Raw genomic sequence first — 21848 nt, forward strand, 5'->3', positions numbered from 1 at the left:
CTGACAGTGCCTGCAGGGGCCAGGGGACAGCAGTGGGGAGGGCTGAGGTCTGGGCACTGGCGAAGCCAAGCCTTGTCCAAAGAGGCAACCACATGGCCACACGGGCCACACCTGCCAGGCATGGCTACCCGCCCCCCCCACCCCCGGGGCCCGGCCTTCAGTTTTCCTACCACAGTCAGAAATCAGAATCCACAGGGACCAACCCTGCAATACCCAGAACCCTGTCAGCTTCATTGTGCCTCCCTGTCCCCTGCATGCCAGTCAGAGCCTCAGGGTGGTCCTGGAGGGTGCTCGGGGCTTGTACCCCAGCCTCCGGGGCAGATGGCACCACTGCTCCCACTCCCACCAGGGTCCCTGAGCTTCCCACCCAAGGCCTCCCACCTGCCCTGTCCCACCCAGCCCCACACCCCTCGCCCCAGTCCAGAGCCCCTCTGGGGACAGGGCACACACTACCTGGCGCCAGTTCTAACCAAGAGAAAGGTCCCCGTCACTGCCTCACTCTGCCTTCCTACACCCAGGGTGGGTCCCCCTCCTGGGAGGGCTGCCCCATCCTGCTCTGGGGTCAGGCCTCAGTTGCCCTTTTACTTCTCCCAGCGTTAAAGGCCACGCAGACGGAGCTGCTAGAGCTGCGTCGGAAGTATGACGAGGAGGCCGCGTCCAAGTAAGTGAGCAGCCAGCTGGGTCAGGCCTCCCCGACCCTCCACACAGGCCTCTACCCCCACCACCTGAGATGTACCTCCTCCCTCTCTCCCCCGAGATGTGCCTCCTCCCCTGACCCTCCAGACAGGCCTCCTGACCGTACCCCCGTCCCCCGCAACACGCCTCCTCCCTCTGTCGCCGGAGACTTCCCTCCTCCCCGGCCCTCCAGACGCACCCGCTCCCTCTGAACATCCCTGATGTGCTCCCTCCCTCGTCTGACCCTCCTCTCTGATCCTCTGCCTGGGGCCCCTTTCCATCTCACACTGCTGCTCCTGCCATCCGGGTGCTGTCTGCGAGCCACACACCATGAATGACATCCTGTGCATCTAATCTGCTCTGGGCTGGAACGTTTTTAGTCACTCGTTCCATAAAGGTTTACTGAGTCGCTGCTGCTCACATTAGACAACGTGCCCCTCCCCTCAGTCAGAAAGGAGGCAGACAGCAACTGAAACAGTGATGACCTATTTGCTCCCAGACACTATTGAGCACTTACTGTATGCCCAGCATCATTATTAGCACGTGGTAAATGCTATGAAGGGAAGTACTGGCCATGGGCAGGGAGGGTATGGAGAGGGCTCAGGGAGGGCTCACTAGGGAGGAGGCCTTCAGGGTGAGGAGCTGCCCTTGAAGAGCCCCGGGAAGGTCCTCAGGCCCGTGTGGCCTTATAAGTCACCAGATGCTCCCCAGCCCCCTGGGTCACCTACACCCATGCTAGGCTACCCCCTAGTCCACCACTGAAGGATGCCCTGAGGCAGTGGAGGAGGCCTCTCCCAGACTTGGGAGCTCTAGAGAGACACGAGGCACAGGCTCAAGGCCTGGCAGGGTCTCTCCAGAGAGTGGAGCCCTGGGGAGGCTGGGAGGGTGTGGTGCTCAGGGCCTATTCCACTTCCCCGCAGCCTGGGTTCTTTTCTTCCCAGCCTGAGCTCTGTGGGGAAGGTGGCCTCCTCAGCCCCCATTGCAAGACTCAGGTTCAAGCAGAGGCTGGGCTGTCAGGATGGGGGACTTGGCAGCTGCCAGAACCCCCCCTCAGGGCCTCACCTTTGTGTCTCAGGGCAGATGAGGTCGGCCTGATCATGACGAACCTGGAGAAAGCTAACCAGGTGAGGGGTGCTGGCGGCTCCTGCTGTGGTGGGGGCGCCGGGCCTGGCAGGGAGTGGGGAACCGGGGTCACATGCCTCTGAGGGCTAGGGCCAGTGCAGGTGTGAAGATGCCCGCTCAGCCCGAGGTTGGCAGGGCAGCACTGCCACAGGCAAGCCACCATTTTCCTGAGGTGATTGAGGGGGGCGTCTTGGTGGGGGACACTGGAGCTGGGCTTTGAGTCCACGTGCCGTCTCCTTGAGGAGAGACATCAGGCAGAGGGCAGAGCAAAGGCCCAGAGTGTGGCTCTTCAGGCATAGGGCAGGGGTGCTCCCTCCTGTGGAGGACACTCGATAGGAAGGTTGATCCCAAGTCCCTGTCCCTACAGGAAACTACCAAAATATGCAGGCCCAGCCTGGCCCACCCTCCCTGCTCCCAAGGACATGATTTCCAACTGGGCCCCTCGTGGTGCTGGGACTCCATGAATCCCTACTGTCTGGCCCTGACGGGGGCAGTGTTCCCTAGGAGGGGCAGGAAGCCCAAAGACAGGGCCAGGTGACAATGGCGGTGGTGACCAAAATGGCTTCCCTGAAATGACCATTAAATGAGCCGTATTTTTATAGGCCACATACATATTCAGCTTTTTTTTATTTTTTTAAAGTTGTTGATGGACCTTTATTTTTTATTTATTTATTTATACGTGGTGCTGAGACTTGAACTCAGGGCCTCATACATGCTAGGCAAGTGCGCTACCGCGGAGCCCCAGCCCCAGCCCACATACATATTTAGTTTGATTTTTTGAATGTGTAATTCCCCAGTGAAGTTACACAAGGGGCTATCAGGAAATTCTAGTTGCCCTCCCCTGTAGCAGTTTCCAGGGTCTTCTTCCGGCGATGCCCAGTCCATGCACATGCCCGTGAATGTATCCATTTCTGACTTCTTTTTAAAGCAAAAGCGAAACCCTACGTGCACCTTACTTTCCCTGAGGTCTGCCGGGATCCTTCCACGTCTAACTTAGTCCCTCCTCTGGTTGACACCTCCGTACCCAGTTCACATTGAGTGGACGCACCGTCACCAACCTAGGGACAGAGGGCTCACATTTTCAGCTTTGCAGTTCATACTGTCTCCATCACAGGTAGTCAGCTTTGCCATTGCAGCCTGAAAGCATAGATGATGTACCTGTGGAGGAGCATGGCTACGTTCCAATAAAACTTTATTAATAAGCCCAGGCAGCAGGCTCTGCTCGGCTGACCCCAGTCTAACCAGGCCCCTACTGATAAGCATTTATGGTATTTCCAGTCTTTTCCCTCACAATCGATACTGTAGTGAATGAGCTTGTACAGAAGTGTACAGACGCATGACCCAATATGTAGGGTGGAGTTCTCCAAGTGGATTTGCTGGGCAAAGGGTGTGTGCATCTGTGATTGCAGGTGTAGCCAAACTGCTGCTCCCTCCACCAGTGCACAAGGATGCCTGCTTCCTGAGAACTTCACCAGCGCTGCGTGTCCTCAAACTTTTGCATCTTTGCCAATCAGTTTTTTATTTTATTTTATTTTATTTTATTTATTTTGTGGTATTGGGATGGACCCCAGGGTCCATGTTAGGCAAGTGCTCTACCACTGGCTATATCCCCAGCCTTTTTTTTTTTTTTTTTTTTTGAGACAGTGTCTCACTCAGTTGCCCAGGCTGGCCCTAACTCTGTGATCCTACCTCCCAAGGAGCTGGGATTCCAAATGGGCACCACAGGCCAAGACAGATAGGTTTTTTAAAAGAGCTCTTAACAGTAGTTTGAATAGGAAACAGTTTAATAATGTCTCCTCTTTTTTTTTTTTCCTGATTATTTAACTAAAATCTGCTCATTATAGAAAAATACGGAAAAGAAAATAAACATCACCATATTAAGTTTTAATGTCTATCTTTATTTTTTTTAATATTTATTTATTTATTAGTTATTGGCGGACACAACATCTTTGTTTGTATGTGGTGCTGAGGATCGAACCCGGGCCGCACGAGGTAGCAAGGCGAGCGCGCTACCGCTTGACCCACATCCCCAGCCCCTAATGTCTATCTTTAATATCATCCTGAGTGTGGCTGCAGGGATTCTGAAAACAGAGCAGGTACCTAGTGTCATTCACTAAATAACAGCCAAGCCAGTGAACCCTGCAGAGACCAAACCAGAAGCAGATGTCGTCCTTTGTGTACCAGGGTCTCTACCATAGGCGACGACCTCCTAACTGCCAATTTGCAAGGTTATGTAGGAGAGGGACCTTCTGCCAGTGGGAGAAGAAGAATCCATCTATCTCCCAAGTGCCATGGACACAGGGCGAGGCCCTTGGAGTGTGCGCACACATCTCTCCAGGGGCCACCTCAGTCTCCCCACTTGAAGCGCAAGCACAGTCCTCCAGGGAGGAAAACTTCCTTCAGGTCCTGCTAGCTAACCAGCCCACAGTTTGTTCCCAGGCTCTTTTCTTTCTTTTGCAGTGCTAGGGAACAAACCCAGAGCCTGGAGCATGCCAGGCACGAACTGTACCACGAAGCGCCACCCGCAGCCCAGGGTTCGCCTTGTAGCCCGGATCCTGAGTTCATTCACATCTTCTCAGAACACCCCGACTGTGCAGAAACGTAAACACACTTTCGCTACTGCCCCATGTACCCAGAACTTCTTCCCCCAAACAGAACTATCTTGAATCCTTTCTGCCACAAGACAGGGTGCCAATAAATAAATTACAAATAAATTAAACTGTGAATATGCTATACATGGGTCTCTGTGTGCATAAAGTGGGCACAGCATTCTAACTGTCAAGGTCAACCATAGTTAAACATAATCACTATGACCTGCTACATCAGCTGAAGTTATAAATGTAACCATAGGGCTGCGGTGTGGCTCAGTAGTAGAGCGCTCGCCTGGCATGCATGAGACCTGGACTCCAGCTTTAGCACCACAAAATAAAAATAAGAAAACAATAGCTCTTTTAACTTTCAAGTAATGGCTCAAGTAATACACCCTGATGAATGCCAGTGAAATGAACCAATCATGGACACACCTGCACGGCACCAAGCTACGATGCCTAATGATGAGTGCATCTTACCAAAATCACTTAATTTGTGAAGCCACCCTGTGAAATAGCTGCCTTTACAATCACCGTCTTACAGATAGAGTGACCACGCTGGGAAGAGGAAGCCTCTTGCCCAAGGTCACATAATCACAAAGTCCTGAAGTGAGAAGCTGAGCTCAGATTTCTCTCCAAGACTGTAAGACCATATTGCTAACATTTAGATGCTTCCTTCTAGACTCAGAAACTTTTGAAGAGTTGGCTCTACCCAATGTGTAGGTAGTTTAGCTAACCACTGGGTTCTGACTATAATTGCTCAGGACCCTTCTGATGTTTTCCCCATTTCATAAAAGGGGGACTGAGTCCTAGGAAGGGATAGTGACTTGTCCAGGGGCCTGCAGTGGCTTGTGAGCTGGGGACCCACCTCTGGGACTTGTCCCACATCAGGTGCTGTGAGAGCAGGGAAGGCTTGCCTTCCACGCAGCCGGGCCAGAAGCTTCGAGAGGCAGACAGAGTGACTAGAAATGGGGGCTTTCTAGTGCCCTCACCAACCCCTCCCTCCTGCCCTCATGGAGGGGAATGTTCTCTTGGGGTCCCATGCACCCCAGCACAGACTGAGCCTCCTCGAGGAAGCCACACAGATCCTGTCCTCCAACTCTTTAAAAAAACATGGGGCTGCTCTCTTTGTTCCCAGCCCTGAGCCCTGCGACAGGCCTTCCAGCTCCAGGACTGGGTCCAGGACCAAGAAAGCAGGCAACTGCCACCTGGGATGTGGCAGGGGGGTGTCAGAGGGGCAGAGTAGGGTCTGACGCACCTGCTCACCTCCTGACCACCTGTGTCCCTCCCCCTCCCCAGCGCGCTGAAGCCGCCCAGCGGGAAGTGGAGAGTCTCCGGGAACAGCTGGCCTCTGTCAACAGCTCTATCCGCCTGGCCTGCTGCTCCCCGCAGGGACCCAGTGGGGTAAGGATGGGGTCTGGGAAGTGTGGGGGGAAGCAGAGGGAAAGAGTGGAAATACTAGGTAGGTGACACATTGTGGGTGTGTGCTTCGTTGTGAAATCGTGAGCAGGGATGTATGTGGGTCTCTGTGTGTACAGCGGGCACCTTGTCCTAATTGCCAAGGTCAGTGCACAGTTGAACGTAATTACCACAACCCCTTCAACCAGCTGAGGGTGATAATGTAGCCACAGTTCTTGTGACCTTTCAAGCTCGAGCCTCCACATGCCCTTGTTTAAAGGAAGTCTAGTACCTTCCTTTGGCAGCCTCCTTCACCCCCCACTTGTCCAAGAATGCCAGGAGCTTTCTCAGGCCACAGAAGGTCATTCCCATGGCCAACTGCCAAAGGGGTGAGTTTGAGCTAAGTGCAGCAGTGCAGCTTTGGTGGCTGCCACCAGGTGTCACTGTTGGACGCTTGGTTTGCACCACATGGTGTAAGACTAGGATGCTCTGGCTGGCTTCCAGGCACTAGCAGAACTATAGAGAGGCCATACCTGATCCGAGGCGCAGGGCTCCTTGTCAGCCATTACTCCCAAAGCAGCTCGCGCAGGATGATTCCAGTGGGGGTTCCCGCCCCGACCACATGTGTGAAGGGCCAGTTTCAACCTGACGTCCTGTGTTGAGCCTGGCTAATCCCCTCATCTTTCTCTTTCCTACTGGTTAGTGCCCTTTGGTGTTCTGGAATCATTTCTTGCCAAAGGATTTTCTTCAGAGCCATCCTATTCTGCCTTCCTGTCATGTATTGGCAGTCTCCATCCCTCCCGCTCCCCAGAAAGCCGTGGGCGCCTGATGTCAATAGCAAAGGGTTAGACTCACATTCCTTATGGATATGGGATATGGTCTGCTCCAGGGTGAATTGCAGCCTCGACCCGTTAACCTGATACACAGGCACAAGCGTCATGCCTCTCTTTCTGTTTGAATATTGGAATACGTTGGGCTGGGGTTGTGGCTCAGCGGTAGAGAGTTTGCCTAGCACGTTCAAGGCACTGCGCTTGATCCTCAGCACCTTATAAAAATAAATAAATAAAATAAAGGGGGAAAAAAAGATGCAGTCATTGCCTAAAAAAGAAAAAATTGGAATATGTCTCTACGAACATGTGTTACTATATGTGTATGCTTGTGACCTTTGGACAAGTGACCATGTCCTTAATCTGACTGCACCTTAGTTCCTTTGTCTATACAAGTGACATTTACCTTATAGAGTTGTTGAAAGAATTGTTTGTGAACTGCCTCAAAATGGTGCTTGGCTCATAGTATATGCTCAGTGAATATTTAATGCTCTTATTACTGTGATCAGTGTATCTTTGGTCCATTTGCTCATGAGACCATGTGGCCTCCTGGAGCACACACGGGTCTCTGTGTGTCATGGTGCTGTGTCCCAGTGTCTCTGTCTCCTTGCTGCTTGTGCATTTTTGTGAGTGTGCGTGTCAGCATGAGAATTCAGGGAGGCACATGTGTCTGTGTGCTGGGACTGTGTGGTGTCAGCCATGTCTGTGTCCCTGTGCCCAGGTGGCTTCACAATACACAGGGAGTGCATGGGAGAGAGGAAGAAGGTGAGGAAAGGATCAAGAGCGAGAGCTCACAAGGATGCCTCAGAGAGGAATTTGCCAATGGTTCTTAATTAGCCCCCGTGGAACCCAGCAAATGCCTGTGCTAATCAGCCACGGGGAGCTCGGCTGGTTTGGGAGGTGAGCTTTTCTGAGCACAACGGTGGCGCTCGATGCTAATTAATTTAATGTATTAATGGCATCCGCTTCCTGTTTTAATTGGCATTTATCTCCATGGAAGAAAGCTGGGTTGGTAGCAGTGTATTTGTTTGTGTGTGTGTGTGTGTCTGTGTGTGTGTCTGTGTGTGTGTGTCTGTGTGGGTTTTTCTTTTTCCTTAAATGCTTCTTAGATGTCTTTGTCGCGGAGCCAGAGACCAGCCTGACTTCATGTCCCTCAAACAGCAACCCCTCCAACTTCCTCTGGGACAAAGGGACCAATTCCTAAAATCAAGAGAAGCCACTGGTCTTGGGCTATGAGCAAATTAGGAGGAAGGAGCCACCCATAAGTGGCTACAAGGTCTCCAGTCTAACCCTGAGGTCCCTTGTCACCTGGGGCAAGATCATTGCTCTAGGGAAGAATCTGAGTTCAGAAACCCAAACCTTTATCTGAGCCCGTCCTTCCGCCACAGTACCCAGTGGCCACTGCACAGCCGCCACCTATTGTGGTCGTTCCTTTTTAATCACTGTTTTAAGGGGAGCATAGCACACACAGCATGATTCACATACCCCACAGTACTCCTGAACTGACAAGTGGAACTTTCCACCCTGTTGGGGTTCCTGGGCCAGGAGGCCAGCCCTATGGCCCCCCATCCCACACCCCTCGGCCCTCAATGCCCCCTTTTCCCCCAGGAGAAGGTGAGCTTCGCCCTGTGCTCGGGGCCTCGGCTGGAGGCTGCCCTGGCCTCCAAGGACAGGGAGATCCTGCGGCTGCTGAAGGACGCACAGCACCTCCGCAACTCTCTGCAGGAGCTGGAGGAGGCCTCCGCCAACCAGATTGCGGACCTGGAGCAGCAGCTCACAGCCAAGTCTGAGGCCATAGAGGCAGGTCTTGGTGGGAGACCGGCAGGTGCCCAGGCAGAAGGCAGCCCCTGAGCACCGGCCAGGCTCACCCTCTTCGTTTTACTTCCAGAAGCTAGAAGAAAAGCTCCAGGCACAGTCCGACTATGAAGAGATCAAAACAGAGCTGAGGTACAGTGCAGAGTGGGACAGGGCCAGGTTCTCACCTCCCTCCTTCCACCTGCCCATGCTGGGCTCCTGTCGCCTCCCCGTGGACACCAGGCATGTCAAATCTTGGCTGCCTCGATCCTTTTCCATCATGGCCACCTGCAAAGTGGCTGTCTTGTCCTGGGTGTGGTAACCAGGGGTTGACAGCTAGATAAGTGCATCCCTCCAACGTGGGGTCAGCTGCTGCAGCCACTTCCAGGGACACGCTCACCTGCTGGCAAGCCTGCTGCTTCCGATCTGTGGTTGCAACAGGTCAACAACAGACACTTGCCCCTCAGCATCCCTGGGGATGGGTTCTGGGGCCACCCACAGTGCCTTACACAACCCATATGAAATGGCACAGTGTTTGCTAGAATCAGCACACATCCTCACGTGAACTTCAGATCACCTCCAGGTTTCCCGTGATACCTAATGCACTGCTGATTCATCACTGCACTGGAGTGGATTCGGTGCGAATTTTAAGTTTTGGTTTTTAGAACTTTCTGGAATTTTATTTCAAATATTTTCTTTCTTTTCTTTTCTTTTTTTTAAGCAGTGCTGGGGATTGAGCCCAGGCCTTGCACATGCTAGGCAAGCATTCTACCATTGAGCAGTTTTACCAGCTCAAATATTTTCTGTCCCTGGTTGATTGGAGCCATAGTGCAGAGCCCCCAGACACAGAGGGCCCTGCAGGTGGGAGAGGGGGATGGGTGTGGCTCTCCATCAGGGGAGATGAGCCGGCTGGTGCCCCTTACAAGACTTTGCCTGCAGCCCGGGGACCTGGCTGACCTCAGGCCTCTGCATTTTCTCTGCAGCATCCTGAAAGCCATGAAGCTGGCCTCCAGCACCTGCAGCCTCCCCCAGGTAAATGTCCCTGCCAGGTTCCCGTCTTCAAAGGAGGCTGCCTGTGGGCCCTCCAGCCAACGTGCCCTCTCAGGCCTGCTTCCTGTCTCCTCAGGGCCTGGCCAAACCTGATGACTCACTACTCATAGCAAAGGAGGCCTTCTTCCCAGCACAGAAGTTCCTTCTAGAAAAGCCTGGTCTTCTGACCAGCCCTGGTAAGAGAGGAGGGATGCTCCCCGCCCTCCTGCTCCTGCCCTCCTGCTCCCTGTCCTCCTGCTCCCCATCCTCCTGCTCCCCATCCTCCTGCTCTCCATCTTCCTGCTCCCCATCCTCCTGCTCCTGTCCTCCTGCTCCCGTCCTCCTGCTCCCCATCCTCCTGCTCCTGGAGCTGCTGCGTTCTTCTCCTGGCTCTGCCTCCTGCCCCGCCCCGCATGTAGCTCCCTTCTGTCTGGCTCCTGTTCTCTCTGTCCGCTCCCCTCTCTGCCTGGCTACTTTGCTCCCTCTCTCCCTCCCCGTCACCATCTCTGTCCCTCTATCTGTTGCTCTTGGTATTCTAGAGGAGGACCCTTCAGAGGACGACTCCATCAAGGACTCTCTGGGCACAGAGCCATCCTACCCCTCCCCTCAGCAGCTGCCACCTCCACCAGGACCTGAAGACCCGATGTCCCCCAGCCCTGGGCAGGCCCTGCTGGGCCCCAGCCTGGGACCTGATGGCCCACGGACTTTCTCGCTGTCCCCATTCCCCAGCCTGGCCTCAGGGGAGAGACTGGCTGGGGACACATTGCTCTCCAAGCACATGATGCCCCCGGCCGCCTTCAAGGGAGAGGCAGGTGGCTTGCTGGTGTTCCCTCCAAGCTTCTATAACACCAAGCCCCCCACGGCCCCGGCCACCCCAGCCCCTGCCCCTGAGCCCCTGGGGAGCCTCGAGCCTGCTGATGGTGGCGGGGGCAGTGTGGCAGGCACCGGGGCAGAGGAGGAACAGCTGGACACAGCGGAGATAGCCTTCCAGGTGAAGGAGCAGCTGCTCAAGCACAACATCGGGCAGCGAGTGTTCGGCCACTATGTGCTAGGGCTGTCCCAGGGCTCCGTCAGCGAGATCCTGGCCCGGCCCAAGCCCTGGCGCAAGCTCACAGTGAAGGGCAAGGAGCCCTTCCTCAAGATGAAGCAGTTTCTGTCAGATGAACAGAATGTGTTGGCCCTGAGGACAATCCAGGTGCGGCAGCGAGGTGAGCACTGCCCGCACATCTAGGCCAGGCCCAGGCACAGGGCTGGTCCAAAAGCCTCCCTGCTTGCTATGTGACCCAAGGCAGGTGATTTCACCTCTCTGTGCCTCAGTTTAGCCCTCTGTTAAAACAGAAAACACCCTCACGCCCTCCGTCCTGGGGTCTGTCCTGGTGGGGACCCTTCCAACCCTCAGTTTACCCATCTGTGAGATGTCCTGGGTAGACGCTACCCTTGCCAGAGTGGATTTTTAGATTCCTTGATGTGCAGAACCTGGCTCCACCTCACCACTGGCTGGCCACTCAGCTCCCCCAACTGCCCTGGGCCTCGGTTCCCCAGCCGTCAGCCTCCTGGAAAGTCCTGCGGATTTCAGGGGCATAAAACACTGACCACTGAACCTGGCACCTGGTGACTGCTCCCAGCGCCAGCTGCGGCGGTTGTCGTCACCATTGTCACCATGTGTGCTTTATTCATCATGTTTCAAGCCAGAGCATCTGAACATCCACATTTCACCACACAGACCATGTGGCAGCCCTGCGCCCGCAGGGCAGCCCAGCCCCTGCTCCTGGGCCCCGGACTCCCATGCAAACCCTACCACAGATGCCTTTCGCCTCCCCCAGGTAGCATCACCCCACGAATCCGCACGCCTGAGACGGGCTCGGACGACGCCATCAAGAGCATCCTGGAGCAGGCCAAGAAGGAGATCGAGTCCCAGAAAGGGGGTGAGTAGGCTCGGCCAGCCTTGGGGAGGCCTCCAGGGCTGCCTTGAGCAGTGGGCTGTTCCCCAGGGGGTTCCAAGGGGTCTGAACCTCCCAGACCAGAGGGATCTTTTTAGAGCACGTATGTGGTCATGTCAGTGCTCAGGTCTCTCCACAGCTCCCTGCTGCCCTGGATATCAAATCCCGGCCCCTCAGCAAGACTCCAGGCCCTACATCTTCAGACTCCCCCTGGGCCCCCCACACCTCTCACAGTCATGGTCTCACCCAGCTTCCTCTCACAGTCTCTCATTTTAATTATTACATCTCTCGTTGCAATTCTGTGCTTCTGGTATGGCTGTCCCTTCCACTGGTCTGGGGGCTTTGTGCAACCAGGGACCAGTTTACACCCCCACCCCCACCCCCACCCCCACCCCCATTTGATCCTGGAGCTCAGTGCAGGGTGGACCGCAGCTACTTGAACCAGGATTGCTCTGCTCTTCATTTTGCAGGGTCAGCTGCCCCCTGGTGGCTCCTCAGAGCAGGCATCCCAATTTCCAAGCCGCCTATGGCTGAGAGCAAAGGAGTTTCCCCAGGTCCTGCCCCCTCCCCCTTCCTGGAGAAGCAAAGGGAGAAGGGCTTGAGCTGGGGGAACCTGTGCTGCCCCCACCCTAGGATCCCCTGAGCCCCTACATTATGCATTTTCTTCTCTGTACACTGCGGTTTCTTCTGTGTCAGCTTCGGTATCAAGAGATGCAAGACAGGGAAGCAAGCAGTAAACGCATCCAGCGTTAGACCTAGATTAGGACCTGGGTGAGACTTGTCAGCCGAGTGAGGAGAACTGCCGAGAAGCAAGCCCATGTCTGGCTGGGGTGAAGCTCAGCAACGAGCACCTGCCTGTGTGCATGAGGCTCTGGGGAAATGTAAAAGGCAGCCTCACAGCAGAGGAAAAGTCTGCCCTAGTGGGCCAGCGGGGGGGGGTTCACATTCAGGGTCTACACAGGACTCAGAAGAAAATTCCCAAGGTCGCCACCAAGCCCCTGACAAGCAGGTGCAAAGCAGAAAGTACACCAGCCTCTGCCCCGAGGAAAGGACCGCGGCTGCCTGTCAGCCCAGGGTTTGTACTTCAGGGAACCAAAGGAAAATCCATAGAGCAATGGCTTATACATAACGTACAAGCCATTGTTCTATCCTTCTTTACTAGAGTGGCAAACTGGAAACAACCTAAGTGCCCAGCAGTGGGAGATCCTGTGGTAATGCAGATAATATCCCATCAGTGGCACATACAGCCATTAAAGACAGAAAAATTTTTTTCCCTGTGGTTCTGGGCATTGAACCCAGGGGCTCTCTACCCCTGAACTATACTCCCAGACCTTTTAATTTTTAATTCTGAGCTAGGGTCTCACTAAGTTGCCTAGGCTGGTCTTGAGCTTGGGATCTTTAGCCTCCAGAATCACTGGAAGAATTTTTTTTTTTTGTCAACGGATATTTATTTTACTTTTTTATATGCAGTGCTGAGAATTGAACCCAGTCCCTCACACATGCTAAGCAAGCGCTCTACCACTGAGCTGTAACCCCAGCCCTGGGAAAAACTGTTAATGATAAGAAAAATCATTCATTTTGATACTGAGTAGAGACAAGCCAGGCTCTATCCCACCTAGCAAGGATGATCCTCCAGTGCCCTTAGCATGGAAATCAGACTCCGAAGAAATAAAGAGCATGTCTCATGTAGCAGCCTCTGGACAGAAAGAATGGGAATTTTTCTCCCTACGTTCTATGCTTTTTGTGACCTTTTTTAAAATTGAGGTAAAAATTACATACTATAAAAACAATTTAAAGTGCGTGATTCAGTAACATTTAGTACATTTGTCGTGCTATGCAGTGATCATCTCCACCTAATTACAGACACTCATCACCCCAAAGGACACCTCACGCCCATTAGACAGTGGATGCTATCCCATCCCCAGGGCCCTCTGCAGCCCTGCTCTGCAATCTGCGCGAGTGGATTTGCCCATCAGGGACACACCGTGTAGGTTAACTCATCCAACAGGTGGCCCTCTGTGTCCAGCGTCTCTCATGTCACATCATGCTTTCAAGGTTTCTCCAGGGTGGAGCAGGGCTCCGTGCTGTGCTCCTTTCTATGACTAAATAATAAGACTGATACTTTATTGCTGGATTACTTTTTAAATTGGAAAAGCAATAAAAATTATTTGAATGGGTCTGTGGGGATCCCTCAGGATGGAGCCTGCACAGAGAGAGGATAGAGAAAGGTCGCACTGCCCCAGCCCAGGCAGGGGTGGGGGGCCCAGCACGGGAGAGGCTGCCCGAGAGCAGAGGATGCACCTATCTGTCTGCTGGTTAACTGTCACCCTCAGGGTTAAGTCACAGATCAGTCTATCCCTGGTATATGACAAACTCTCATGGAAGCTCCCAGAGAGGCCTTCCCCTGAATGTATATTTGTATATGCACCCACTTACTCACTCACCCACCCACCCACTCACTTACCCGCTCACTAACTCACCCACTCACTCATTCAGTCACTTATTCACCCACTCACTCACCCACCTACTCACCCACTCACTCACCCACCCACCTACCCACTCATTCACTCACTCACCCACTAACTCACCCACTCATTCAGTCACTCATTCACTCACTCACCCACTCACTCACCCACTCATCCACTCACTAACTCACCCACTCACCAACTCACTCACCCACTCACTAACTCACTCACCCACCTACTTACCCACTCACTCACCCACCCACCCACCCACTCATTCACTCACTCACCCACTCACTCACCCACTTATTCACCAACCCACCCACTCACCAACTCACCCACTCACTCATTCAGTCACTCATTCACCCACTCATCCACTCACCCACTCACTCACCCACTCACTCACCCACTCAGTAACTCACCACTCACTCACCCACCTACTCACCCACTCACCCACCAACCCACTCACTTACTCACCCACTCACTAACTCACCCACGAACTTACCCACTCACTAACTCACCCACTCACTAACTCACCCATTAACTCACCCACTCACTCACCCACTCATTCACCCACTCACCCACTCACTCACCTACTCACCCACTCACTCATTCACCCACTCACCCTCTAACTCACCCACTCACTCATTCAGTCACTCATTCACTCACTCACCCACTCACTAACTCACCCATTAACTCACCCACTCACTCACCCACCCACGCACTCACTCACCTACTCACTCACTCACCCACTCACTCACCCACTTACTCATTCACTCACCTACTCATTCACTCATTCACCCACTCACTCACCCACTCACTCAGTAACTCACCCTCTCACCCACTCACCCACCCATTCACTTACTCACCCACTCACTCACCTACCCACTCACCCATTCACCCACTCACTCACCCACCCACTCACTCACTCACTCACCTACTCACCCACTCACTAACTCACCTACTCACTCACTCACTCACCTACTCACTCACTCACCTACTCACCCACTCACTAACTCACCTACTCACTCACTCATTCACCTACCCACTTACCCACTCACTCACTCACCTACTCACTCACCCACTCACTAACTCACCCACTCACTAACTCACCCACTCACTAACTCACCCTCTCACTCACTCACCCACTCACTTACCTACTCACTAACTAACCCACTCATTCACCCACTCACTCACCCACTCACCCACTCACTCATTCACCCACTCATTAACTCACCCACTCACTCACCCACTTATTAACTCACCCACTCACTCACCCACTAATTCACCCACTCACTCATTCACTCACTCACTAACTCACCCACTCACTCACTCACCCACTCACTAACTCACCCACCCACTCACTCATTAACTCACCCATTCACTCATTCACTCACCCACTCACTCATTCACTCACTAACTCACCCACTCACCCACCCATTCACCTACTCACTCACTCACTCATTCGCTCACTCATTTATTCACTCATGCATTCTCTCGCTCACTCATATCATAGAACCATCCTCTGGGAGCCTGTGAATCTACCCAAGGTATAGAAAATCCCCAGTGTCTCCCATCTTCTGGCATTTTACACCCTGCTGCCTGCACTCTGAGATCCTTTATCCTAAATTTTTTTTGTCGCTCCTTTAAGTTTGTCATTTGTTAAAAAGATTGTTCACTGAATTGCATACTGTTTATTTTGCTTGCTTGGGAGCTTTACAGAAGGCATGTTATAGCACACATCTGCAACCCAGCAACTCGGGAGGCTGAGGCCGGAGAATATCCCCAGTTCAATGCCAGCCTAGGCAACATAGTAAGACCCCTTCTCAAAATTAAAAAATAAAAGGGGCTAGGGATGTAGCTCAGTGACTCAGTAGTGGAGTACCCCTGGGTTCAGTCCCCAGGACTGCATAAGTCAATAAACACACATAGAAGGCACATTATACTGTGTCATCTTCATCTTCTGGGACTTGCTTTTTTTGCCCAAAACTATGTTATTAAGAGTCACGCATGGCTGGGCTTGGTGGCGCACACCTACAATCCCAGCAGCTCAGGAGGCTGAGGTAAGGGGATTGCCATTTCAAAGCCAGCTTCAGCAGGAGCGAGGTGCTAAGCAACTCAGTGAGACTCTGTCTCTAAATAAAATACAAAAAAAGGGCTGGAGATGTGGCTCAGTGGTCAAATGTCCCTGAGTTCAATCCCTGGTACCAAAACACAAAGATTCATGTATGGGCCAGGTGTGGTGGCACAGGTCTCAGGCACAGGAGGCTGAGGAAGGAGGACTGCAGGTTCTAGGCAAGTTAGCAAAACTGTCTCAAAGTAAAATAAGGGCTGAGTGTGTAGCTCAGGGGAAGAGCACTTACCTAGCATGTGCCAGGCCCTGGGTATAGTTCCCAGCACCACCAAAAAATAAAAGATCCACATGTGGCTTTGCAGGGTGGTTTCCTTTGTCACGGCTGTAGAGTAGTTCACTGTCGGACTGTGCCATTATTATCCATTCTCCAATCCATGGGCATTTGGATTTGTGCCGCTGTTTTGCAATAGAATAATCAAAGAAGCATCTTATGTGCTACAGTGTCTTCCTTGTCTTTGAACGTTTGCTTAGGTGGATCATAGCGTGTGAAAGACAGGTCTTTCTTGTGTTATATTATCCTTGTGAATACTTCTCCCACATAGGCTAAAAATCAGTCACCAGGACTTTTTGTTTTGTTGTGTTGGAGATGGAACCTACCACTGAGCCATTTCCCAGCTGTCAACCTGACTTCTTAAAAAATTTTTTTAGTTGTCAATGGACCTTTATTTTATTCATTTTTAGGTAGTGCTGAGGATTGAACTCAGTGCCTCACACATGCTAGGCAAGCGCTCCACCCTGAGCTACAGCCCCAGCCCCAGCCCCTCAACCTGATTTTTAATGGCAGCCTGATGTCCTGCCATACAGAGGGACCTAACTTACTTAACCAATCCCCATATGCTGAACACAGAGGTTGACTCCGCTTTTTTGTGGTATAAATACTGATGCTTTGAACATCCTTGCCTTCAAGCTGAGCCCTGATGAGAGGCCCCTGGCTGCCCTGTTGTCCTCCCCACAGGTGAACCCAAGAACTCAGCGGCCCCATTGAGCATCACCAATGGCACAGCCTCCACCAGCACCTCGGAAGACGCCATCAAGAACATTCTGGAACAGGCTCGCCGTGAGATGCAGGCCCAGCAGCAGGCCCTGCTGGAAATGGAGGCAGGACCCCGGGGCCGCTCAGTGCCCCCTTCTCCCCCAGAGCGGCCCTCGCTGGCAGCCATGAGCCAGAATGGGGGCCCAGCCTACGTCAAGCAGGAGGACAGCACTGGAGGTGGCAGCGGGGGGACCAGCAGCAGTGCCACACAGACGTCCCTCACGGTCCTGTCCCCCGCAGCCTTTGTGCAGAGCATCATCCGGAAAGTCAAATCAGAGATTGGCGATGCCGGCTACTTCGATCACCACTGGGCCTCGGACCGCGGCCTGCTCAGCCGCCCCTATGCCTCTGTCTCGCCCTCCCTGTCCTCCTCCTCCTCCAGCTACTCTGGCCAACCCAACGGGCGGGCCTGGCCCCGCGGAGACGAGGCGCCCGCTGCCCCTGAGGACGAGGCAGCTGGGGGCGAGGATGAGTCCCCCAGGGTGGGCGAACTGAAGGCAGAAGGGGGAGCCCCCGAGGTGGGCAGCGGCGGGCGGCTGGCCTACTACCCAGCCTATGTGCCCCGCACCCTGAAGCCCACCGTGCCACCCCTGACCCCCGAGCAGTACGAGCTCTACATGTACCGCGAGGTGGACACTCTGGAGCTGACGCGCCAGGTCAAGGAGAAGCTGGCCAAGAATGGGATCTGCCAGAGGATCTTTGGGGAGAAGGTGAAGGCCGCAGGGGTCGGGGAGGTCGTGGGCCCCGGGGAGGCCGTGGGCCCTGGGAAGGGAGAGCCACTCAGGCCTCAGCCCCCAGGACGCACCCTGCAAGGATTCCAATGGAGCAGACTCTCCCACCTCCACAACATTGCTCTCTCTCCAGGGTCCAGCTGTCCCTGGGCTCGTGGGAGGGAGCCACAGCGCTGCTGTGGGCAGTGAAACACTTCCTTCCCAGGCTTCGAGAATCCACTTACCCCCTCCCCCAGGCCTCTGCACCTCCCCGTAGCCCAGCCAGTGAAGGGGTCTCAGTGTCCTGGTCGATGTGTCCCTGCAGTACCAGCAGGCTCAGAGGAGGGTGACGGGACCTAAGTGGGAGACGCCAGGAGGCTTCCCAGCGGAGGGGGCACTCGAGGCCAGGTTGAAGTTTTCTCAGGAAAGAGGGGTCGCAGCACAGGTGCCCAGCAGGCCCCTGGAGATGAAGAACAAATGAGAGTAGCCTGACACCCATGGCCTCAGGGGGACAGCATGGAACGGCAGTGTCCAGGGGCCTGCTGACCTGCCCTGCCTGCCTTGCCCACCGCAGGTGCTGGGCCTATCGCAGGGCAGTGTGAGTGACATGTTGTCCCGGCCAAAGCCCTGGAGCAAGCTGACCCAGAAGGGGCGGGAGCCCTTCATCCGCATGCAGCTGTGGCTCTCGGACCAGCTCGGCCAGGCCGTGGGCCAGCAGCCCAGCGCCTCCCAAGGTGAGTGTAGGCAGGACCCTCTCGAGGGGTGCTGGTGGCCCCCCAGCTACAGGGCCTCCGTACTTCCCTCTGCATCCCACCACGACTGCGCCCCTGGATATCGTGCATGCTTCTGGCTGTCTCCCGGTCCCCCTCAGCTTTCCCCCACCAGGGTGATGCTTCTTGGCCCACATCTGAGGCACAGAGCCCCTCGTTTACACCTCTGGGGGTGCTGGGTGCTGGAACAAGTAGAGGAAATATTTTGCTCGCCTAGCCCCACCCACCTACTGGTCCAGAATCAGCTCTTTTCCTGGAAGATCCAGCACACAGCCCCAGGGGTCTTGGCACAAGGTTTTGGCCCCTCACATCCACTCCCTCTTGAGAGTGTGCAAGGAAGAGTCTGAGCCTGGCAGGTAAGGAAGCCAGGCTGAGAGTGTCCCCAAGTCAGCCCAGGAGTGGGGAGAAGCTCCCTCCTGCTAACAGCAGGAGGGCTGGTCTGCTGGGGCCCCATGAGGGGCCCACCCAGACCTGCGCTGGGATAAGGGCACGTGGCTATAGGATGGACAGCTGCCCTGCCCACTGAGACCAGGACAAGGTAGAGACAATCCCAGGGCCTGGCTCAGCCTCAATCTCCCCACCTATAAGTGGGGATCAGTCAATAGGACAAAACCATAGCTTAAGTTCATATCAATAGGGATACAGACCAGAAACAGAATATCAAGTGGCAAAAGCCCAAGTTCCAGGTAACTGTTTTATCAAGGGGTGCTAGTGGCCCCCCAGCTACAGGGCCTCCGTATTTCCCTCTGCATCCTACCATGACTGTGCCCTGCAGCCACAGCCCCTGAGCACACACACACACAGCCCCCACACTGGGCAGGGCAGGGGCCAGGAGCAGGCGGGGAGCAAAGCTTGAGCAGAACTACTGCTTTTTTAAACAAGAAGGGAGGGCAGGGGTGTGACTCAGTGGTAGAGAGCTTCCTTAGCATGCACAAGGTCCCAGGTTCCGCCTCGGCACCACACACACACACAAAACTAGCGCTTCGCATGTCCACGTGTGCTGTGGACATCTTTTCATTATGTATTACTGTGTGCATGTGCGGTGCTAGAGGGAACCCAGGCCTTAGGCCTACTGAGCAGGTGCTCCCCTGAGCCACGGCCCCAGCCCTGTGTTATCTACAAATGCTGCAGGGCTTCCCCAGTTTTATTTGGCTACACTCTGGTGGCTGATCTTGTAGATCACTGCCCACTTCCTTTTGTTGTGGTTTAATCCTTGGTTTGACATAGTTTCTAATTTACAGAAGAACCAGGCAGAACCGCCCGCTCCCTGTGTGCTCCACCACTGTCAGCCCCTAATCATACGCTGCATTTGTACTTTCTCTTCATTTGAGGAATCCATTGGCAACATTGAATCTCTTCACTGATACTTGAGCAAGTGTCATTGTCCACAAGTTGCACCGAGAGTTGGTTCCAGGGATGCCAACATGCAGAGATGCCCAAGTCCCACATATAAAATGCTGAAGTGTTTGTATGCACCCATGCACAGCCTCTTCTGTGCTTTAGATCATCCCTGGGTGACTCGCAGTACCTGGAACAATGCAAACGCTGGGCAAATAGTTATGGAATTGTATTTTCTTTTAAGTTTTTTTAGTAAATTAGTGAAAGCCACTTTATTTATTTATTTGTGTGTGTGTGTCTGTGTGTGGTGCTGGGATTGAACCCAGGGCCTTATGCATGCAAGGTAAGCACTCTACCAACTGAGCTGTATCTCCAGCCCCTAGACACAATTTTTAAAAAAATAATTTTGAACAGTGGTTGGTTAATCCACAGATGCCAAACCTGAGGATATTAGAAGCCAACTGAATTTCCCAGAAATACAGAAATGAAACTTTCCACTGGGTATCAATGGCACATAATCCCCAGTGTCTGGGGAGACTGAGGCAAGAGGATCACAAGTGACAGGCCAGTCTTGTCAACTTAGCAAGATCCTGCCTCAGAATTTTAAAAGGTCTGTGGATATAGCTCAGTAGTAAAGCACCCCCAGGGTTCAATCCATGGTACTGAGAGGGAAAAAAATGAAACTTTATCATGATTCATGGTACCTCACCTACCACCTACAATCAAGTTTTATCACTTGTTCTAATAATATCATTTATATATGTGTGTGTCATATATAAATTATCAATTTATAACATTTATTAAAGTATAAATTATCAATTACACACACACACACACATCATTTCCCCTTGCCAGCATCAGGTTCAGTCACTAGTATTTAGTTGCCGTGTTCCACTCTGGACAGATCTGCCTCTTCCTTTGGCAGTGTGACTTTGCTAAAAGCTGGAGGCCAGGCACCTTGCGACCACCTGGGTCGAGTGTCTCCTGGAGATAGGTTGAGGCCCTGCCCGTGGTGGAGCCTCCCAGCAGTGATGCTGTGTCCCTCGCAGTGTGCCAGGTGGGGGCACCGTGGCTGCTGCTTCTGGTGACTTGGTTTGGGGGTCTTCCCAGAACTGCTACTGGGAGGCGGCTCTTCTCTCTTTGTACTTAATAAGCACTGTGGGGAGACGCTGGGAGACCTGGTGAGCCTCCTATAGAGGGCCCCTCAGGGACACGACTGGGCCGTACAAGAACGGATTGTTGCCAAGCCCCAGCCTGCCCAGAATGTGTGTGTCCATGCTAGATGGCAGTGACCACCTCTCTGTCTCTTTGTGGCCCACAGCCAGTCCTCCCGAGCTGCGGTCCTCACCTTCACCACCCCCAAGCCCCATGGAGCCTGAGAAGAGTTCCCAAGAGTCCTTGAGCCTGTCACTGGAGAGCAGCAAGGAGAACCAGCAGCCAGACAGCCGCTCTGGCTCCTCGCTGGGTGGGAAGATACACTCTGGCAGCCAGGCCACAGGAGGCATCCAGGAGATTGTGGCTATGTCCCCAGAGCTGGACACTTACTCCATCACCAAAAGAGTCAAGGAGGTCCTCACAGACAACAACCTAGGTATGGGCAGCCGGAACCAGGGTTGCTGCCTCCTGTCCTGGGTGGCCTCAAGGAAGAGTGCCCATGGTGAGAACCTAGTGCCTTGGGCCAGGTGGAGATACCAGTCAGCCAGGCATGCAGGACCCCACTCAAGGCATCTTGACTGGCCTATGTCCCTGTAGCAGGTGAAGGAAGGTCTGAATCCCCTAGAATCCTCAGCCCACACTCCAAAAAACTTCCCTCTGGGGGTTCAAGGAACCAAGTTGCAGTGAAGCTCTAACACTGTCCTCATCCAGGGCCCAAACTTGCACCCCGGGGGCATAAGACAGGGAAATCTGTTCTGGGCATCTTTCCTTTCCTGGCTTACATGCTCCACTGAGCCTTAGATGCAAGTTATACGCCTCCCTGAGGAATGTCTGAGCCCCGAGTTTCTCACTACACTTCCTATTGTGAAAATA

The 21848-nt window shown here is 53.7% G+C and overlaps 1 protein-coding gene across 1 annotated transcript in view; it reads left to right on the top strand.

The window, feature by feature from the left end:
* Cux2 (cut like homeobox 2) overlaps positions 1–21848 on the top strand; it is a 231897-nt gene that overhangs the window by 205623 nt on the left and 4426 nt on the right. Inside the window, exons 8-19 of the mRNA XM_026386037.2 lie at positions 595–661; positions 1751–1799; positions 5685–5789; positions 8219–8410; positions 8499–8557; positions 9388–9436; positions 9531–9630; positions 9973–10641; positions 11257–11358; positions 16925–17712; positions 18287–18446; positions 21142–21411. Of these exons, the coding sequence (XP_026241822.2) occupies positions 595–661; positions 1751–1799; positions 5685–5789; positions 8219–8410; positions 8499–8557; positions 9388–9436; positions 9531–9630; positions 9973–10641; positions 11257–11358; positions 16925–17712; positions 18287–18446; positions 21142–21411 (2610 nt within the window). The remainder of the gene's footprint in view (positions 1–594; positions 662–1750; positions 1800–5684; positions 5790–8218; positions 8411–8498; positions 8558–9387; positions 9437–9530; positions 9631–9972; positions 10642–11256; positions 11359–16924; positions 17713–18286; positions 18447–21141; positions 21412–21848) is intronic.

Source organism: Urocitellus parryii, chromosome 3 (genome assembly GCF_045843805.1).
Source record: "Urocitellus parryii isolate mUroPar1 chromosome 3, mUroPar1.hap1, whole genome shotgun sequence".
Taxonomy (NCBI): Eukaryota; Metazoa; Chordata; class Mammalia; order Rodentia; family Sciuridae; genus Urocitellus; species Urocitellus parryii.